The following is a 19,272-nucleotide window of genomic DNA, read 5'->3' as shown; positions in this document are numbered from 1 at the left end:
CCTGAATGTTCAACTTGTGCAGCATTTTTATTTGATTATTTGTTTTACCAATTATGTGAAAAAGGAAATCAACTTACAATGTACTTAATTTAGAGAAACAGCGTGGAAGCAGGCCCTTCGGCCCACCTGGTCTGCATCGACCAGCAATCCCCGCACATGAACTATCCTACACACACTAGAGACAATTGTTACATTTACCAAACCAATTAACCTACAAACCTGTACGTCTTTGGAGTGTGGGAGGAAACCGAAGATCTTGGAGAAAACCCACGCAGGGCCGGGGAGAACGTTCAAACTACATACAGCAGCATCCGTATTCTGGATCGAACCCGGGTCTCCGGCGCTGCATTCGCTGTAAGGCAGCAACTCTACTGCTGCGTGACTGTGACTATTTCTTCAACTTGTATATTTCCAATATATAACTAGTATTACATTTTAACAATGCACTGATGAAAACATGCAGAACATAATTACTGCATTAAATGGGGTTGATTCAAAACAGATTGGGCAGCTCCAGTTGGTATCGTGCAGTAATCAACCACAAAGACGTATTCCTTCACAACCAGTCACTATGCTTGACCATTCTTTGCCATTTAGTCGGGGAAGCAACCTTGACCCTTGCATTTTGCAGTCCCTTTCCACAAAAAAAGGACAAACTGGGCAAATTTTGTTAATTATCAGTCAAATGCTGGAAGACATTGACAAGAGTGTTATTAAGCCAAACATACTTGTTTGCAACCTGTTCAGTTCAACTATAATTAGGATCACATTAGGGAAATGTAGTATGCTCTTTGAACAGGGAGAAAGGATTTGAATTCCTGGCGTAAAATGAATAACTGGTCAGGACATACAAGGAAGCAGGTTTCTGCCAGCTCACAACTCAAGTTAAGGTTGTACTTATTGAAGACAGATAACCTGAGCTCCACGATATCATTGTGGGAAATCTTTTAAAGAAGTCGCCTGGGTCCAAACCGTTGTTCACCAACTTCAGAAGCGTTTTTCTTTTTGCATGTAAAAACCCACTTGAGAACCATAGGCGATATAACAATTTTACAGCCAGATTTATCACTTCTGAAACATTTTAGATACCAAAGAAATCAAGAAAAAACACAAAGAATGCCTTACTGTTGATGAAATGCAGTGAGCAAACACGATAATTCCCAATATTTTCAATCTTGATATCTGCACGGCCAATGTTTGCCAACACTTTAGCTGTTATCCCTTCTGCTATCGCTTCTCTCTACCATAATTTCTCCTCATTTTTGGAATTCTGAAGTAGGATCAATGTCTCTCACGGTCACCCCTATTTCCACAATTATTTACAGCACAAAAATTGACAATTTTGGTGTTTTTTAACAGGTAAGAGAATGTACGCGTTTCGTGTATTAGCAGTGTATGCTGAGCCTGCCATGTCCTCCACATGGATTGAGCTGCTCTGTAAGTCACGCCCGTTGACCCAATGGCCTTATGTCCAACCCCCTAGAGTGCCAACAAAAATTCTTCATCAATGTAATCCTCAATTGCTTTTTTGCCTATTTGGTGCTAAATGTACAACTTTCAACTATTTCTATGGTTGTTAGATGAAAGTAGCTACACTATTTTCACAATCTTGAGTGAGACATTAATTGCACAATAATACAAGTTACTATTAAATTAGATGACTGGTGCAGTCATCCAACTGGTATTTTGACTGGTTTTCATCTTCCCACTAATGGCTTTGATTTAATTGTTATTATTCCTGCTGCTAAATCGATAATATTTAGATTGGAAAACATTTCCATTTGCAGTAAACGTGTACCAAACACTTCCCTCACTTTTTTTTTTATATAGCTACGGAAACTTCCAAAATATTCAGCCAAATCACTTCTGCACTTAGAACTGTCCACTCTCTTGAGCTCTAATTTCCACACTTTGGCAATATACTTTCCCTGTGTTGTTCACTCGTCTCACTTCCGACATGCGAACCCCACATCTTCAATGCCCGTGTGGTATCTGGATTTTCCCCATCAAGTGGCAACAACTCTACATATATAGATATTCTAAAAGTAGTAAGAATACATATAAAGGGAGACGAAAGATATAGATGGTTCTCATGAGAAATTAATGGACCCATCTATATCTCTCCTTCTGAACCTTCTCTCGTTCTCCTTTCATCTGATTCTCAGTCTGATGAAGGGTCTCGACCCGAAATGCCACCTATTATTTATCTCCAGAGATGCTGCCAGACCCGCGGAGTTACTCAAACCTTATGTGTCTCATGGTTTAAATCAGCACCTGCAGTTCCTCCCCACACAATATAGATTGGAGTTTTGAAATTACCGTAATTTTACCTCGATTGGAGAAAGGCTGAGTGAGTGGTAAAGGGGCAAGTGCGAGACAGCAACATCATGCAGCGAACAACTGAGTCAAACACAGTCGGCTGATATTGTCCAAAGTGCATCCTTGGTGCTGCTGGTACGATGCTTAGTTCTGGTTTGCTTAAGAAGAAAGTTGGAGTTAGTGGCTCGGGAATAGCGTTTGTGCTCCGAATTGAAGGTACTTACTCAGACCAAATCTCTGTTGGGGAGAGAGAACAAAAATCTTGCTGATATATATAGTCTCTGTTTTGTGTTAGACACAGAATGCTGGAGTAACTCAGCGGGACAGGCAGCATCTCTGGATAGAAGAAATTGGTGAGGTTTCAGGTCGAAACCCTTCTTCAGACCGATTTACAGCAATTACTGACCATTTCTGTTTACCGAACGTTCAGTTTTTACAGACGACTCATTTTAATTTAAGCATTTTACAACCTTTTGATCTCGATGTTAAGTTAAAGAACATTTGATAAGAACCATTATTCTTTTATTTTTCCCTGATAAGTTACAAACGTTTTTCCTGTATCATATTCTCTAACTTTGTCTTTTATCTCTTGATGTCCCATTACCCTCCCTTTTTGGCACTTAAATCTTTCTTGTCTGCCTTATGTAGAATCAAGGACTCAGAAACAGCTTTATTCCAAGAGCTATAGCAGCTCTGAACCGGCCCTCCTGAGTGCCCCCCCACCCCCCCCCCCCCCCCCCCCCCCCCCCCTCCCTGGACTGTCTCCATCGGATGGTTACGACATAGAAACATAGAAATTAGGTGCAGGAGTAGGCCATTCGGCCCTTCGAGCCTGCACCGCCATTCAATATGATCATGGCTGATCATCCAACTCAGTATCCCGTACCTGCCTTCTCTCCATACCCCCTGATCCCTTTAGCCACAAGGGCCACATCTAACTCCCTCTTAAATATAGCCAATGAACTGGCCTCAATTACCCTCTGTGGCAGAGAGTTCCAGAGATTCACCACTCTCAGACACACAGCTTATTTATTCACCATTCAGACACACAGCTTATTTATTTATTTTACTTTTCTTTTTCATCGGTTGGAGCTGCATACTAAATCTCGTTGCACTGACGTGCAATGACAATAAAATATATTATTATTATTATCACAGGACTTCAGCTGTTGCATTATTTCCCTTGGCTCTTTATTAAAGAACTTTTAAACAAAGATCTTATATCTTATATTTGCTTTTAAATGTCTCGCACCAGATGAGATGTCCGCTATAAGATATTTGCTTCAGACTGAGTAACTCAACTCCAGCATTGTGTCTATCGTCTATCTCTGACTGTTTGGGGACTTGCTGCACATTGGAGAAAGCAAAGAGATACTAGAGGATGAAAGTGAGTCAAGTTTCCCGCCCATGACGCACTGAGATCCGCTACTTCCGGCCGCTGTCTGTCTGTCTGCGTGGAGAGACTCACTCTGGGGCAAGGGATCAGCTTTGAGTTTTCGCTGCGAGAGTGAATTCAGGTACAAACTCAAATACCCCTCTGTTGACCAAAGTGTCGAGCGTGTATCCTGTTGAAAGAAGTACATTTAAAATTAAAATGCCATACTTGTTCGTTTTTCACCGGCATTGGGTTTGGTGGTTTCCATGGAAACGCGTCGCGCAGAGTAGAGCGGTTCCCTCTTTAAAAACCCTTCGGCTTATTCTTGGTTTCAATTTATGATGGGGAACACACAGAGCATGAAGGAGCGCCGGACACTAAACTGCAGACGCTAAAATATGGGTAGGGTATCTGTTGCAAAACAAAACGTCGATGCAGTTATCCCAAACGCCAAACATGTTCACAAAATGGCAGCTATAACCTAACATACCTGAGACCAGCGTGGTGTTTGGTACCTGCATGTACAATAGAGAACAGTTCCAGCCAAAGATCTGTGCTCTGCTCTAAGATCTTTGGTTCCAGCATTGAATGGGTCTATCCAGCGCGTTAAGTTTGCAGGAATGTTACAAAATTGTGAGATTTTAAAAATCAAGCCTGTAATTGATCCCATCAGATAAAGCATAAAAATAACTTTAATTTGATACCTAATTCATGTTCATAACTTCAGTATTAAAAAAGTCATGGTCTTTCTCATACTGGGAAATTAGCATATTGTTCCCTATTGCTTTTCCATTAACTTAACACAAAAGCTGTGATGAGGACAGTCAATTGACATAAAAGCCCATAATGTATGTTTTTATGGGGTAGCAAACCGGCTAGAATCCGAAAGGCGATACTGCAGTCTCCTAAGAGTGACGGCGGTTTGGCACTTCCTGACTTTAGGCGATATTATTGGGCAGCTAACTTGCAAAAACTCCTGTATTGGATGAATGATGATTGCGACCACCTACCGACCTGGGTACACATGGAAAAGGCGAGTTCACGTCTCCCGTTGCGGTCTGTCCTATGCTCCCAACCCCCTTCCTATAACATCTGTGGGTGCAGGCCCAAATTGCGTCCCTCTCACGCAAGATATGGAGTCATTTTTGTTTCGTTTATCCTACCATATTTGTGTGGATGTGTATGTATGCGAGTGTTGTTTGTCCCCATTTGGTTCCGACCTGATTCGGGTGGGTTGAAGGTGGGTAATGGTAAGGGTTTTGAGGGTCGCTTGCATACTGTTGCACAATTATGCCTTGACTGTCACTGTCTGTTATCATTGTATGTATGCAAATTGCTGTGAAATTCAAATAAAAAGATTTAAATGAAAGCCCATAATGTAGCGGCACCAAACGTGGTCAGGAAAAGGGCAGACGTCAGGCTGTTTCAAACAGTCGTTTTTATTCAGTTGTTACAGGTACTCCCTAATGGGGGACCACGAAACTTGTTTCCTCTTTAAATTTGCTTACCTGCAACAGCTCCCACCCGACATCCGCCTGCAGCTCACCAGGAGACAACAGGTAGCTGAGCTTGAGAGAACAACCTCGCTCAGCAACAGCAGCAATGACAATAATGTTAGCGGATCAAACTTACCTGTAACAACGGAATAAAACCTACTGTTTGAACCAGCCTGACGTCTGGCCTTTTCCTGACCACGTTTTGTGCTGCTACAATAACTTTCTTAAAAACTAGACTTAAGTGTCAAGTCAAGTTTATTTGTCACATCCCACATACAGTGGGACCCAATGCCAGTCACACGGGAGGCCTGGTCCCCCCCCCCCCACGTAACCCATTCTCCAACACAATATTCCACCACTCACCTGTTCCCCCAATGCAACCTATTCCTCCAACGCAATGTTCCACCACTCTGGTAGGGAAAGGGGTGTGGGGGAGGGGGGGGGGGGGCGTGAGTGGGGGGGGGGGTGTGTGGGGGAGGGTGTGAGGGAGTGGGCTGGTGTGGGGGAAGGTGGTGTGGTGGGGAGGGGGGCTGTGAGGGAGGGGGGTGTGGGGGAGGGGGAACCTTCATAACCGTTGTACTATTTCACCGATCGGAACAAAACTTGTTTGACTTGCAACAGAGGAGAATGGCGAGTAAGGGCACAAAATCGTTGTGCTATGGGGGATCGTTTTTGCGCAAATTTAATTACAATGCAGACAGGAAGTGGTCAAGATGAGAGTTTTAGTAATATACTAGACTAAGTGGGTCCCGTTAGGTCGCATGTTCACACGGGAGGGGTGGTCCCCCAACGCAATATTCCACCTCTCCACCAATTCCAATATTGCTGGCCAGTGGTGGAGGGGCTTTCTGGAGCACTAGTATGGGTGTTGTGGGCTGAAGGGACTGGTTTCCAGAAGGTTAGTCTGGACATTGTGGGCCAAATGGATTCTTGGGCTGGCAGCTCAGTCACTCGGGCCTGGTGGGCTGGCAGCTCAGAAATTCTGCCCAAAACAGGTGAGAGACTGTGAGGGAGAAGGGCGAGAGGGTGGAGAATCAATTTTAGACATTTTTCATCTTTTTCAGCAGATCTCGGCAATTAAGGAGGAAAGTCCATCCTGGCCTGGATCTCACAGGGAGCAAATGAAGGGAGGGAGAAAAATACTGGGATGAGGATTAATACTTGCAGGAGGAATACTTACTGATGGGCTGAAAGGACTCCTGGGCTAGTACAGGCCTGATTGGCTGAAGGGGCTCTTTAAAAAAAATCTGAGTGCAATCTCAGTGAACAGTTAAAGGCACTTTTTCTGGCCTGGCACGGGCATGGCCTGCTCCTCCTGGGCTAATACAGGCATTTTGGGCAAAAGGGATTGGTTTCTCGGCTAATAGGGGCCTTGTGGGCTGAAATTAGTGGTTTCAGGCAGGCCAAACAACTAATTTCATTTCATTTCCAATTGCATTTTTAAGCACAGGGCAGGCTCAAGCCAAACAGCCGATTGCATTTTCACTTCATTTCCATTGCCACTACACTTTCAAGCACAGGGCAGGCTCAGGCCAAACAGCTGATTGCATTTTCACTTCATTTCCATTGCCATTTCAAGCACAGGACAGGCCAAACAACTCATTTCATTTTCATTAAGGGCTAACAAATCTTTTATTCAAGTCCATTGCATACTCACAGTGTTCTGTAGTTTCCCAGCTCAGACAGAGAGTCATGCCTCTCCCTCGCCATCATGCAGACAGACTGAGCCATGCCCGGGTTTTATAGTTCCTTCTGCCGGAAGGGGCGTGGCCTTCATGGTTGTGATTGACAGGAGAGAGAATCTCAAGATTTTTGAAACACTAATAAGTCTTTTATTTTTCATCGATGGAAAAAATCCTCGGGGCCTGCACAGCGGAGGAGGACTCTGTAAGATGGCCAAAAAATCACAGCCATATGTGGTAGTGTTTTTTTCTAAAAATCAAAGCACAGTGCAAACAGGAAGAGGTCAAGATTACACTTTTAATTTTATAGATAGATGAAGAGAACTGAAGGAAATTTTCAGTTATTATAGATTGAAGCATTCTGAAACAAATATGATACATCTTACTTTGATGACCTGAAATTAAAGTATATAATTAGTTAATTACCTAATTAAGTAGCTAATTACAGAATCAACATTTGTGACAGAAATAGTAATACACTCCCAGACTGCCTTGAAAATTCAAAAATGTGATATTCTCAAGATCAGAACTTTAATATTATTGTAACGTTAAAACAAATAGTAAATACCCAACAAAAAATTAATATTCATCAGTGTCATCAAATCAATTAAATTCATCTAAATTCAATTACTAGATCTAAACTCTATTGCATTCTTAAGAAAAGGCTAAAAATATATTTTAACTAATCAAAGTATACAAATAACAAATTGATCCCATTCACACAAGAATTCACAATATAACATGATGTTTAAATCTCACCTTGTCATGAATCTCTATGCCAAATCAAAGGAATTGAATGTTTAATTACCATAATTCTGTTCTCTGGTGGTTAAAACACTGCAGCAGGCAAGGGCTGTTTTGCACAGACATGTGTGCAAAATCCACAAACATCCACTCTCAGGATAATCAAAATAATAATTTTTTGCATAATCATGTCATAAGAACATCTAAATTATCTATATTTTGTGTTATTGTCTGTCCATGATCAATATTATCACACTAAATATCTGACTAAAAACTTCCACAGTACATAGATTTTCATCAGATATGCAGTATGAAAATATTGACCCTGGATAGAAAATTACACAAAATATAAATGATTTAGATGTTCTTATGACATGATTGTGCAAAAAATAATGATTTTGATTATCTTGATAGTGGATGTTTCTGGTTTAAGATGCAGAGATCGGATTGTAGCCGTCGCCATGGTTTTGCGCACAGTCAGACAGGACACGGCCGATATGGGGGACTAAATAACATATTTTGCATCATCAGATTAAAATAAAATTACACCAAAAACTAGATAAAATAAACTGCTAACAGTACATACCATTTGCTGTGTCCTGAACTTGCGATCCGTGATTTAAGGCGTTTTAATCTGTTGATTTTCATCCAGCGATTCAATAGTTAAACAACGTTTAAAAAAAAAACGGGAACGGGATCACAGAACAAAATTTCCTCATAAGCTTGTTTTACGAGGAAATCCCTCCCTGACAACCAATAAAAAACCTGCATTTTACTAAACCCCCCACCCACACATAGAAACATAGAAATTAGGTGCAGGAGTAGGCCATTCGGCCCTTCGAGCCTGCACCGCCATTCAATATGATCATGGCTGATTATCCAACTCAGTATCCCGTACCTGCCTTCTCTCCATACCCTCTGATCCCCTTAGCCACAAGGGCCACATCTAACTCCCTCTTAAATATAGCTAATGAACTGGCCTCGACTACCCTCCGTGGCAGAGAGTTCCAGAGATTCACCACTCTCTGTGTGAAAAAAGTTCTTCTCATCTCGGTTTTAAAGGATTTCCCCCTCTCGAGTTGCACGCACAGGCAGTGAGCAGATCAAGAGCGCCACTGATGGTAGGAATTTGTAACAATGCTAACATTTGTGTTGCCTTCTTTGCAAAAGCAGTCCAGTTACTTAAGATAAAATAGGAGCAGGCCATTCGGCCCTCGTGCCATGCAATGCAATACGATCATGGATGATTTGTAATCTCATCACTTTCCTGCATTGTCTATTAATTATTTTTCTGTTTTTGTTTTGCGTTTCCAGTTGCTGTGTTCTTCCAGTTGCGCTAACTTTGTGGTCTTGCTATATGCACCCCTTTAGCCACATCATCTTAAACTGACAGGGTCTATTCTTTGAAAAATTATTAACCTGAAATACATGTACTATTCATGTGAAATACATTTACACATCTTACCTTGTGTACTTTCCTGAAATTGACCTGAAGTACATGTGCTATTTAAGTGAAATACAAATATACATCTTACCTTGTGTACTTTCCTGATTTTAATCTCTCCAGCGCTGACTTTTATTCCACTGCGTGTAGAATGAAGCTGATTGGCAAAAGAACCAAAAGTGGCATGTAAAGAAAGCTTTACCACATGTAGTGAGTGGATACTGCATAGAATATTACTACAGTTGTAATACTGGAAGGATATTTAATTTTAGCATTTGATATAGAGTTGGATAGATATCTGACAGGATAGAATTTGCAAGGCTACAGTGAATTCTTAAAGTATTCAGACCCCTTCACTGTTTCCACATTTTGTTACGTTGCAGCCTTATTTTAAAATGGATTAAACTATTTTGTTTAATCATCAATCTACACACAATACCCCAGAATGAAGAAGTGAAAACAGGTGTTTAGAACATTTTGCAAAGTAATTAAAAAGTAATAATTGAAATATCACATTTACATAAGTATTCAGACGCTTTGCTGTGATACTCAAAATTGGTCTGAGGTTCATCCTGTTTCCACTAATTATCCTTGAGATGTTTCAACAACCTGATTGGAGTCCACCAGTGATAAATTAAATTGATTGGACATGGTTTTGAAAGGCACACATTGTCTACCCCTCCCACAGTTAACAGTGCATGTCAGAGCAAAAACCAAGCCATGAAGACAAAGTAATGTGTAACCAACCTGACATCCCGGTGGCTCAGCACTTCAACTCCCCCTCCCATTCCCAATCTGACCTCTCTGTCCTAGGTCTCCTCCATTGCCAGAGTGAGCAACAGCAGAAATTGGAGGAACAGCACCTCATATTCCGCCTGGGGACCTTGCGTCCGGATGGCATTAACATTGAATTCTCCCAATTTTGCTAGCCCTTGCTGTCTCCTCCCCTTCCTTAACCCTCTAGCTGTCTCCTCCCACCCTCCTATCCGCCCGTCCTCGGGCTCCTCCTCTTCCCATTTCCTTCCTTCTCCCCCCCCCCCCCCCCCCACCCCCCATCAGTCTGAAGAAGGGTTTCGAGCCGAAACATTGCCTTTTTCCTTCGCTCCATAGATGCTGCTGCACCCGCTGAGTTTCTCCAGTAATTTTGTGTACCTAAGACAAAGTAATTGTCCGTAGACCTCCGAGACAGGGTTGTGCCGAAACACAGATCTGGGGAAGGGTATAAAACAATTTCTGCAGCATTGCAGGTCCCGAAGAGCACAGTGGACTCGTTCGACTCCCGTTTTTGTTTTCGTTTCTCAGTTCTGGAGAGGAGTACTGTGGCGCCACCTGGTGGTTAGGCCATTTACTGAGCAAACCCTCGGCACTTGGGCGAGCTGGGTCACGTGACTGCTTTGCGGGAAGGAGTCGTCACGTGGTTAAGGGATGTGCCCTGGCATATATTTTAAACCCTGGGGAAAACTCCCCAGTCGCGTGTGTGCTGTTCTCTGTATTGCTTTAATAAAGATCACTTTGATTCACAAGTGTGGCTCGCTATAATATAGTGTAAAAACAAACCAAAGCCCAGTGTCCAGGTGTAACCCGCTCAGTTTGTAGTTTGATCCCAAGCCAAACTTACAACCTATCTGATATATCACATACTGCCTACTTCCACCAACAGTGCCTAACCCCAAAGCTACCTTAGTTTATTTATTATTTATTATTTATTAGCCTGAAGAAGGGTCTCAACCCGAAACGTCGCCTATTTCCTTCGCTCCATAGATGCTGCCTCACCCGCTGAGTTTCTCCAGCATTTTTGTCTACCCAAAGATATATATTTTTATTTGCTGCTGAAACACCTTTCCTTCCCCTTGTTGACCCAAGTTATGCATGACTATTCCTGTACTGGTCAGCCTGACCTTGCTCTTTCTATTTTATTTAATTTTGGCATCAAAAGCCTACTTCCAATGTCTTAATTCATTCCAAGCTTCATTGCTTGCTGATCTGTGCCAGCTCTTTGCCTGTCAATGCTTTAGTTATAAAATCCTAGCCTTTATTTCCCAATCCCACACAGCCTCATTCAGCCTTATCTCAATAATCTCTTCTAGTGCAAAAAAGTGTTTGCATTTTTTACACCTCCTTTTATTCAGGTCTTTTACACATTCTTAGTTTGAATCAGTCTATCACTGCTGTATATGTTTCCACTTGCCTTGGCCATAATAATCATGACATGAAGTTAGGCACTATTGTAGTGGAAGTTGCTTCTTAAAATCTAACTCCTTGAGCCTGGAATCTTCTTTTGTGATTTTCTCTCAGCAATTATATCATTATTGTTGTGTATCTTGTTAAATATATTGGTATGTTCTATTGCATTTTGGGAACTTCATAAGTGCAAGTGGTTGTTGATGAGATAGTTTGAGTTTTTCAACTAAATGCTTCTTGAGTTTACTGATATATCACATGGCTATGATTTTATGTCCCAATCTGTATTTTGACACCAGAAGAAATAGTTTATCAACTTCTTTCTCGTTTAAAAAAAATGATCAAATTAAGCATGTTAATCAATTTGCCCAACAGCATTCTAGTCCCAAAGAAATTTAAACAGAGTTATGGCAAAGTGTATATAATTTAACCTTTTAAGAGTAGGAATTTTTCCTAAGGTGTCATTTCCAAATATGAAAGCTGTAGTTGGGAAACTGTTAGTGTTTCATAACATTGAACTTCTGATCCTCACTTTTGAATCCAACATTGTCATTGTCTTAGCTTTATGATCAATTTTAATGCCTTTAATATTAGCTTCCAGTTACCATTATACATTGACATCTAAATTCCTTTATTCCTGGACACCCCTTTACCTCTCATTAAAGGAAGTATTATTTACTTTATTAATTTTTTCTTAGAACCAAAATGTGTGATTTAAAACTCCTTGTATAAATCTTAATCTGCCAATTCAATGGTCACTGAGAATCTAATTAAAGTTGCCACATTGTGAATGTTTAAAAAAAATCTGCAGATGCTGAAATAAAAACAGAAAATGCTGGAAAACTTTGCATGTCAGGTAGCATCTGTGGAAAGAGAAACAGTTAACATTTCAGTCAATAATAATCAGTGTTACAAAGTTACATTTGCAAAACCTATCGTGCCCCCAAATCAGTATCATCTGCAAATTGAATATATATATATATATATATATATTTTTTCAATCATGTTATTAATATGCATGATATGCATTCAAAGGGCCGAATGGCCTACTCCTGCACCTATTTTCTATGATGATACAAAGACCCCAATATTAATTAATTAATTAATTAATATTTTTCAGTGTCACTAATGATAAGACTATCTTGATTCGAGAAATTGCAATGCAATCTCATGGGCAAACGAGATGCACCAATGATTATTAGCTACGGGCCTGGTGTGGGACATTGCAACCTTCACGTGGTCCACCCTGTTTCAACCCAATGTGCACAAAACAAGTTGACCTTTAGGCTATGCACGCCATACGCAAGAAGAAGAAGAAGAAGAAGAAGCTATGGGCCTGTTGCAAATTAATTTACATGGTAAGATCTTGTAAGTAAGATCTTGACCGCTTTTGACACTGCGATGTGATTTCCGAGAGAACGCCGCCACTTACGGCCGCCATTTTTGGCCATCTCGCTCCGAGCCCCCTCCGCCGGACTGAACCGGAGGATTATTCCCATTGATAATAAATCAGAGAGATATTAATGTTTTTTTTAATCTTGCCATTCTCTCTGCTGCCCCTGCTGGTGGGAGGGGGAGGGACTATAAAACCTGGAAGTGGTGTGCCTCACTCGGTCTCTGCAAGATGGAGGAAGCGAGAGGGTCACGTCTCTCTGAGCTCTGAATAACACTGAACACATGTCTACTCAACTGTGAATGCCCTTAATGTGGTTTGAAAATGAAAATATGGTTGGTTTGAAGTAAAAAGGCACTGCAAATGGTTGTTTGGGGGGTTTAGGTTGAAGTAAAAAGGCACTGCATATGGTTGTTTGGGGGGTTTGGGTTGAAGTAAAAAGGCACAGCAAATGGTTGTTTGGGGTGGTTGGGTTGAAGTAAAAATGCACTGCAAATGGTTGTTTGGAGGGTTTGGGTTGAAGTAAAAAGGCACTGCAAATGGTTGTTTGGGGGTTTTGGGATGAAGTAAAAAGGCACTGCAAATGGTTGTTTGGGGGGTTTGGGTTGAAGTAAAAAGGCACTGCAAATGGTTGTTTGGGGGTTTTGGGTTGAAGTAAAAGGTACTGCAAATGGTTGTTTGTCCAAACTTGATAACTTCCTGTTTGCACTATATTGATTTTAGAAAAAACACTACCACGTACGGCTGTGATTTCTGGCCATCTTACTCAGCCCCCCTCCGCTCATCAGGTGCAGAGGAATCTCCCCATCAATGAAAACTAAAAGTGTTTTTAGTGTTTTAAAAATGTTGAGAATCTCTCTCCTGTCAATCACGCCATGAAGGCCACACCTTTTCCGGTGGGAGGGGGAGGGATTATAAAGCCCGGAAGTGTGGGTGTGGCTCAGTCTCTGCATGATGGAGGAGGGAGAGGTCACGACTCTGTCTGAGCTGTGAATCAGCTGAACACGCTGAATGTCTACTGAACTGTGAGTATGGTGTTTTATGTGGTTTTATGGTGGTTTCACCCTGCTTGAAATGGTATGAAACTGCATTAGAATGTGGTGGCCTTGCACCCTGCATGAAATGGTATGAAACTGCATTTGAATGTGGTGTCGTTGCACCCTGCATGAAATGGTATGAAACTGCATTTGAATTTGGTGGCCTTGCACCCTCCTTGAAATGGTATGAAAATGCACTTGAATTTGGTGGCCTTGCACCCTGCTTGAAGTGGTTGAAAATTGCACTTGAATTCGGTGGCCTTGCACCCTGCTTGAAGTGGTAGGAAACTGAACCTGAATTTGGTGGCCTTGCACCCTGCTTGAAGTGATATGAAACTGCACGAATTTTGTGGCCTTGCACCCTGCTCGAAGAGGTAAGAAACTGCTTTTGAATTTGGTGGCCTTGCACCCTACTTGAAATGGTAGGAAAATGGATTTGAATTTGTTGGCCTTGCACTCTGCTTGAAATGGAAATTCAAGGAATATCCGTGAGTCAACTGCCAGCCCACCAGCCGTTAGTGAGCTGCCAGCACATCAGGCTTGTGGGACTGAGCTGCCACCCCAAGAATCCATTTGGCCCACAATGTCCATACTAGCCCTCTGGAGACTAGTAGTCCCTGCAGCCAACAAAACCCATACCAGTGCTCCAGAAAGCCCCCCCCCCCCCCCCCCCCCCCCCCCCACTGGCCATATTGCGGCGGGGGCCAGCCCTCCCGTGTGAACATGGGACCCAACTTAGTCTAGTAACATTATGGAAGTGTTATAACAAGATTACATAAACAGGCATATGTTAAATGGTAGGTACACAAAAATGCTGGAGAAACTCAGCGGGTGCAGCAGCATCTATGGAGCGAAGGAAATAGGCGACGTTTCGGGCCGAAACCCTTCTTCAGACTGATGGGGGGCGGGGGGGAGAAGGAAGGAAAAAGGGAGGAGGAGGAGCCCGAGGGCGGGGGGATGGGAGGAGACAGCTCGAGGGTTAAGGAAGGGGAGGAGACAGCAAGGGATAGCAAAATTGGGAGAATTCAATGTTCATGCCAACCGGATGCAAGCAACCCAGGCGGAATATGAGGTGCTGTTCCTCCAATTTCCGGTGTTGCTCACTCGGGCAATGGAGGAGACCCAGGACAGAGAGGTCGGATTGGGAATGGGAGGGTGAGTTGAAGTGCTGAGCCACCGGGAGTTCAGGTAGGTTATTGCGGACTGAGCGGAGGTGTTCGGCGAAATGATCGCCCAACCTCCGCTTAGTCTCCCCGATGTAAATCAGCTGACATCTAGAGCAGCGGATGCAGTAGATGAGGTTGGAGGAGATACAGGTGAACCTTTGTCGCACCTGGAACGACTGCTTGGGTTCTTGAATGGAGTCGAGGGGGGAGGTGAAGGGACAGGTGTTGCATTTTTTGCGGAAAGTGCCCGGGGAGGGGGTGGTATGGGAGGGAAGGGAAGAATTGACAAGGGAGTTGCGGAGGGAGCAGCCTTTGCGGAAAGACATAGGGGAGATGGGAAGATGTGGCGAGTGGTGGGGTCACGTTGGAGGTGGCGGAAATGGCGGAGGATTATTTGTTGTATTTGCCGGCTGGTGGGGTGGAAGGTGAGGACTAGGGGGACTCTGCCCTTGTTGCGAGTGCGGGGATGGGGAGAGAGAGCAGTGTTGCGGGGTATGGATGAGACCCTGGTGCGAGCCTCATCTATGGTGGCAGAGGGGAATCCCCGTTCCCTGAAGAACGAGGACATTTCCGATGCCCTGGTGTGGAACATCTCATCCTGGGAACAGATGCGGCGTAGGCGGAGGAATTGGGAGTAGGGGATGGAGTCTTTACAGGGGGCAGGGTGGGAAGACGTGTAGTCCAGATAGCCATGTGAGTCAGTTGGTTTGTAGTGTATGTCGGTCAGAAGTCTGTCCCCTGCGATGGAGATGGTGAGGTCAAGGAATGGTAGGGAAGTGTCGGAAATGGTCCAGGTGTATTGGAGTGCCGGATGGAAGTTGGTAGTGAAGTGGATGAAGTCAGTCAGTTGTGTGTGGGTGCAGGAGGTGGCCCCAAAGCAGTCGTCAATGTAACGGAGGTAGAGGTCGGGGATGGGGCCCTGGTACGTATTGAACAAGGATTGTTCAATGTACCCGACAAAGAGGCAGACGTAGCTGGGGCCCATGCGTGTGCCCATAGCTACGCCTTGTGTTTGGAGGAAATGGGAGGAGTCAAACGTAAAGTTGTTGAGGGTGAGGACCAACTCCGCTAGGCGGAGGAGAGTGTCAATGGCTGGGTATAGGTTGCTCCTCAGGTCGAGGAAGAACCGGAGGGCTTTGAGGCCATCCTGGTGGGGGATGGAGGTGTAGAGTGACGTGGCTGGGTATAGGTTGCTCCTCTGGTTAAATGGTGGTGGAGTAAAGGGATGAATGGTGAGAGTGGGATAGTTTGACAGGTCGATAGAATAAATTGATAGTTGTGTGAAAACAATATAAAATGGCAGGTCCAGGAGGTAGGTTGGGGCTTGGCGGGGGTGGGGTGTATGGAGGGAAGAATAGGTAGGAAGAGATTGGTCTGACCCATACACAGATTAGAGTACCTGGTCATTGTTAAGGTCAAATTGAAGGTTGATTTTTGGTCTCTCTGTACGTATCATATTCAATTGAAGCTGAAAGCCAACGCATCTGCACCAAACAATAGACCTTGTATTAAATTGAAGAGGTGCAAGATAAGTTCTGTGAAATTCAAAGCAAGGATGTTTAGCTATAAAAATGTATAAAACATGAAAGCGTTAAGCATACCAAGATGTTTTCCAGCATTATTATATAGCTTTATTGTAGATCCTATATGCTCAAAACTTTTTCGATTCTGGAGTAGTTCCTGAGGATTGGAGGGTCCCTAATGTAACCCCACTTTTTAAAAAGGGAGGGAGAGAGAAAATGGGGAAATACAGACCAGTTAGTCTAACATCGGTAGTGGGTAAACTGCTAGAATAAGTTATTAAAGATGGGATAGCAGCACATTTGGAAAGTGGTGAAATCATTGGACAAAGTCAGCATGGATTTATGAAAGGTAAATCATGTCTGACGAATCTTATAGAATTTTTCGAGTATGTAACTAGTAGAGTGGATAAGGGAGAACCAGTGGATGTGTTATATCTGGACTTTCAGAAAGCTTTTGACAAGGTCCCACATAAGAGATTAATATACAAACTTAAAGCACACGGTATTAGGGGTTCAGTATTGATGTGGATAGAGAACTGGCTGGCAGACAGGAAGCAAAGAGTAGTGGTAAACGGGTCCATTTCACAATGGCAGGCAGTGACTAGTGGGGTATCGCAAGGCTCAGTGCTGGGACCCCAGCTATTTACAATATATATTAATGATTTGGATGAGGGAAATTAATGCAACATCTCCAAGTTTGTGGATGACAGAAAAGCTGGGGGGCAGTGTTAACTGTGAGGAGGATGCTAGGAGGCTGCAAAGTGACTTGCATAGACTGGGTGAGTGGGCAAATGCATGGCAGATGCAGTATAATGTGGATAAATGTGAGGTTATCCACTTTGGTGGCAAAAACAGTAGACTATTATCTGAATGGTGGCCGGTTAGGAAAAGGGGAGATGCAACGAGACCTGGGTGTCATGGTACACCAGTCATTAAAAGTAGGCATGCAGGTACAGCAGGCAGTGAAGAAAGCGAATGGTATGTTAGCATTCATAGCAAAAGGATTTGAGTATAGGAGCAGGGAGGTTCTACTACAGGGTCTTGGTGAGACCACACCTGGAGTATTGCGTACAGTTTTGGTCTCTTAATCTGAGGAAAGACATTCTTGCCATAGAGGGAGTACAGAGAAGGTTCACCAGACTGATTCCTGGGATGTCAGGACATTCATATGAAGAAAAACTGGATATACTTGGCTTGTACTCGCTAGAATTTAAAAGATTGAGGGGGGATCTTATAGAAACTTACAAAATTCTTAAGGGGTTGGACAGGCTAGATGCAGGAAGATTGTTCCCGATGTTGGGGAAGTCCAGAACAAGGGGTCGCAGTTTAAAGATAAGGGGGAAATCTTTTAGGACCGAGATGAGGAATACATTTTTCACACAGAGTGGTGAATCTCTGGAATTCTCTGCCACAGAAGGTAGTTGGGGCCAGTTCATTGGCTATATTTAAGAGGGAGTTAGATGTGGCCCTTGTGGCTAAAGGGATCAGGGGGTATGGAGAGAAGGCAGGTACAGGATACTGAGTTGGATGATCAGCCATGATCATATTGAATGGCGTTGCAGGCTCGAAGGGCCGAATGGCCTACTCCTGCATCTATTTTCTATGTTTCTTTGTTAAGCAAAAGTATATTTCCTTTTTGTATTGTGCCTTTTTATGACCTTGATTGTGAACTTCCACTATAGGTAAAAATAGCACACGATACTGGAGGCCAAAATTTATTCTTTCCAGCAATGAGCTCGAAATTAGATGCCTCTCCAATGTATCAAGGAACCACCAAGACATATAACCTACCCGTTGAACACTTGGATTACAGCTACATAGAGAAATGCACTGATGTGAAGTATCTGGAAAAGATTTTGATAGTGTTAAGGTACACACCCATGATATATTTCCTATTTTGAAGTATGACGTGCAATGTTGCCTTATATATGTGTATAGCTTGCTTAGCACTATCCCACATAGCTCTGCTTCGCTATAGCACCCTTTTATTTTACAGCCCTATTCGATTTCATTTTAAAGATAAACAGGAGTTAGCATAAAAACTCCTAAAATTTCACTCTTTTAATAAATTATACAAATATTTCTCTTCTTTGAGCCAATGAGTTACATGTTGCACATTTTTAAAACTCATTTGCATTGTTTTTTCTTACCAAACTGGGTGCAGGTGAGGATCATATAGGCAGAGGGGCTGTAATTTATCTCGCCACCACTCTATCTATCCTGCACGCTCAGGGATAAGTTGTTGTCTACACTTCATGAACCTTCTATCTTCTTTATTCTGTCTCATTGTGTTCAAGATCTAGCCCACTACAGTGTTGCCTCTCATACATTGCTGCTTCTTAAATGCAATTATGATGCTCAATGATGAAGAATTTATTTGGGAATTGTAATAAATTAATATTCAATCATAAAATCATGTCGGCTATTTGCTAGTATATATTTTTACTCCTGCCTTTAACTTGTGTATTAATGCAATTTTGCATTCAAAACGTAAGTTTCATACTCTTTTTGTGTATATCTTTCAAGGTCAGGGGAGGAGGGAATTTATCCTGATCTCATAGAATTTTGTGAAAAAAAAGTACAAGAGCTAGATCCCAAAAGTCGAGCCCTACGTAAAAGCAACTTGCCAGCAACTGCTGCAAACTTCACCAGAGAAGAATGGCATGAAATTACCAGGGATTTTAAGGTATAAGCTTTCTTTAAATGAATAACAAATAAACATTTAATTGAGGTTGAAGGTAAGTAAAAACACAACATTTTACCAGTTTACAATGATCACTTGCCTAGTAAAATAATTTAGTTAATTCTGTTGCTTTTGAGAATCTCTTGCTAATTTTACAAATGACATTTAAAAATACAGCTAAAATAAGATTCTGAAGGCACTTGACAAGGTTCCACATGGTAGCCTGCTC

The 19,272-nt window shown here is 42.6% G+C and overlaps 1 protein-coding gene across 1 annotated transcript in view; it reads left to right on the top strand.

Annotated features, from left to right (window-relative positions):
• Nucleotides 1–3,565: 3,565 nt before the first annotated feature.
• Nucleotides 3,566–19,272, top strand: part of LOC129696726 (sperm-associated antigen 1-like) — a 112,657-nt gene continuing 96,950 nt past the window's right edge. Inside the window, 3 exon segments of the mRNA XM_055634861.1 lie at nt 3,566–3,836; nt 18,043–18,230; nt 18,887–19,046. Coding sequence (XP_055490836.1) covers nt 18,091–18,230; nt 18,887–19,046 — 300 coding nt within the window. The 5' untranslated portion in view covers nt 3,566–3,836; nt 18,043–18,090.

The sequence above is a fragment of the Leucoraja erinacea genome, chromosome 4 (genome assembly GCF_028641065.1).
Source record: "Leucoraja erinacea ecotype New England chromosome 4, Leri_hhj_1, whole genome shotgun sequence".
Classification (NCBI taxonomy): domain Eukaryota; kingdom Metazoa; phylum Chordata; class Chondrichthyes; order Rajiformes; family Rajidae; genus Leucoraja; species Leucoraja erinaceus.
This window is presented reverse-complemented; position numbering and strand designations above follow the sequence as displayed.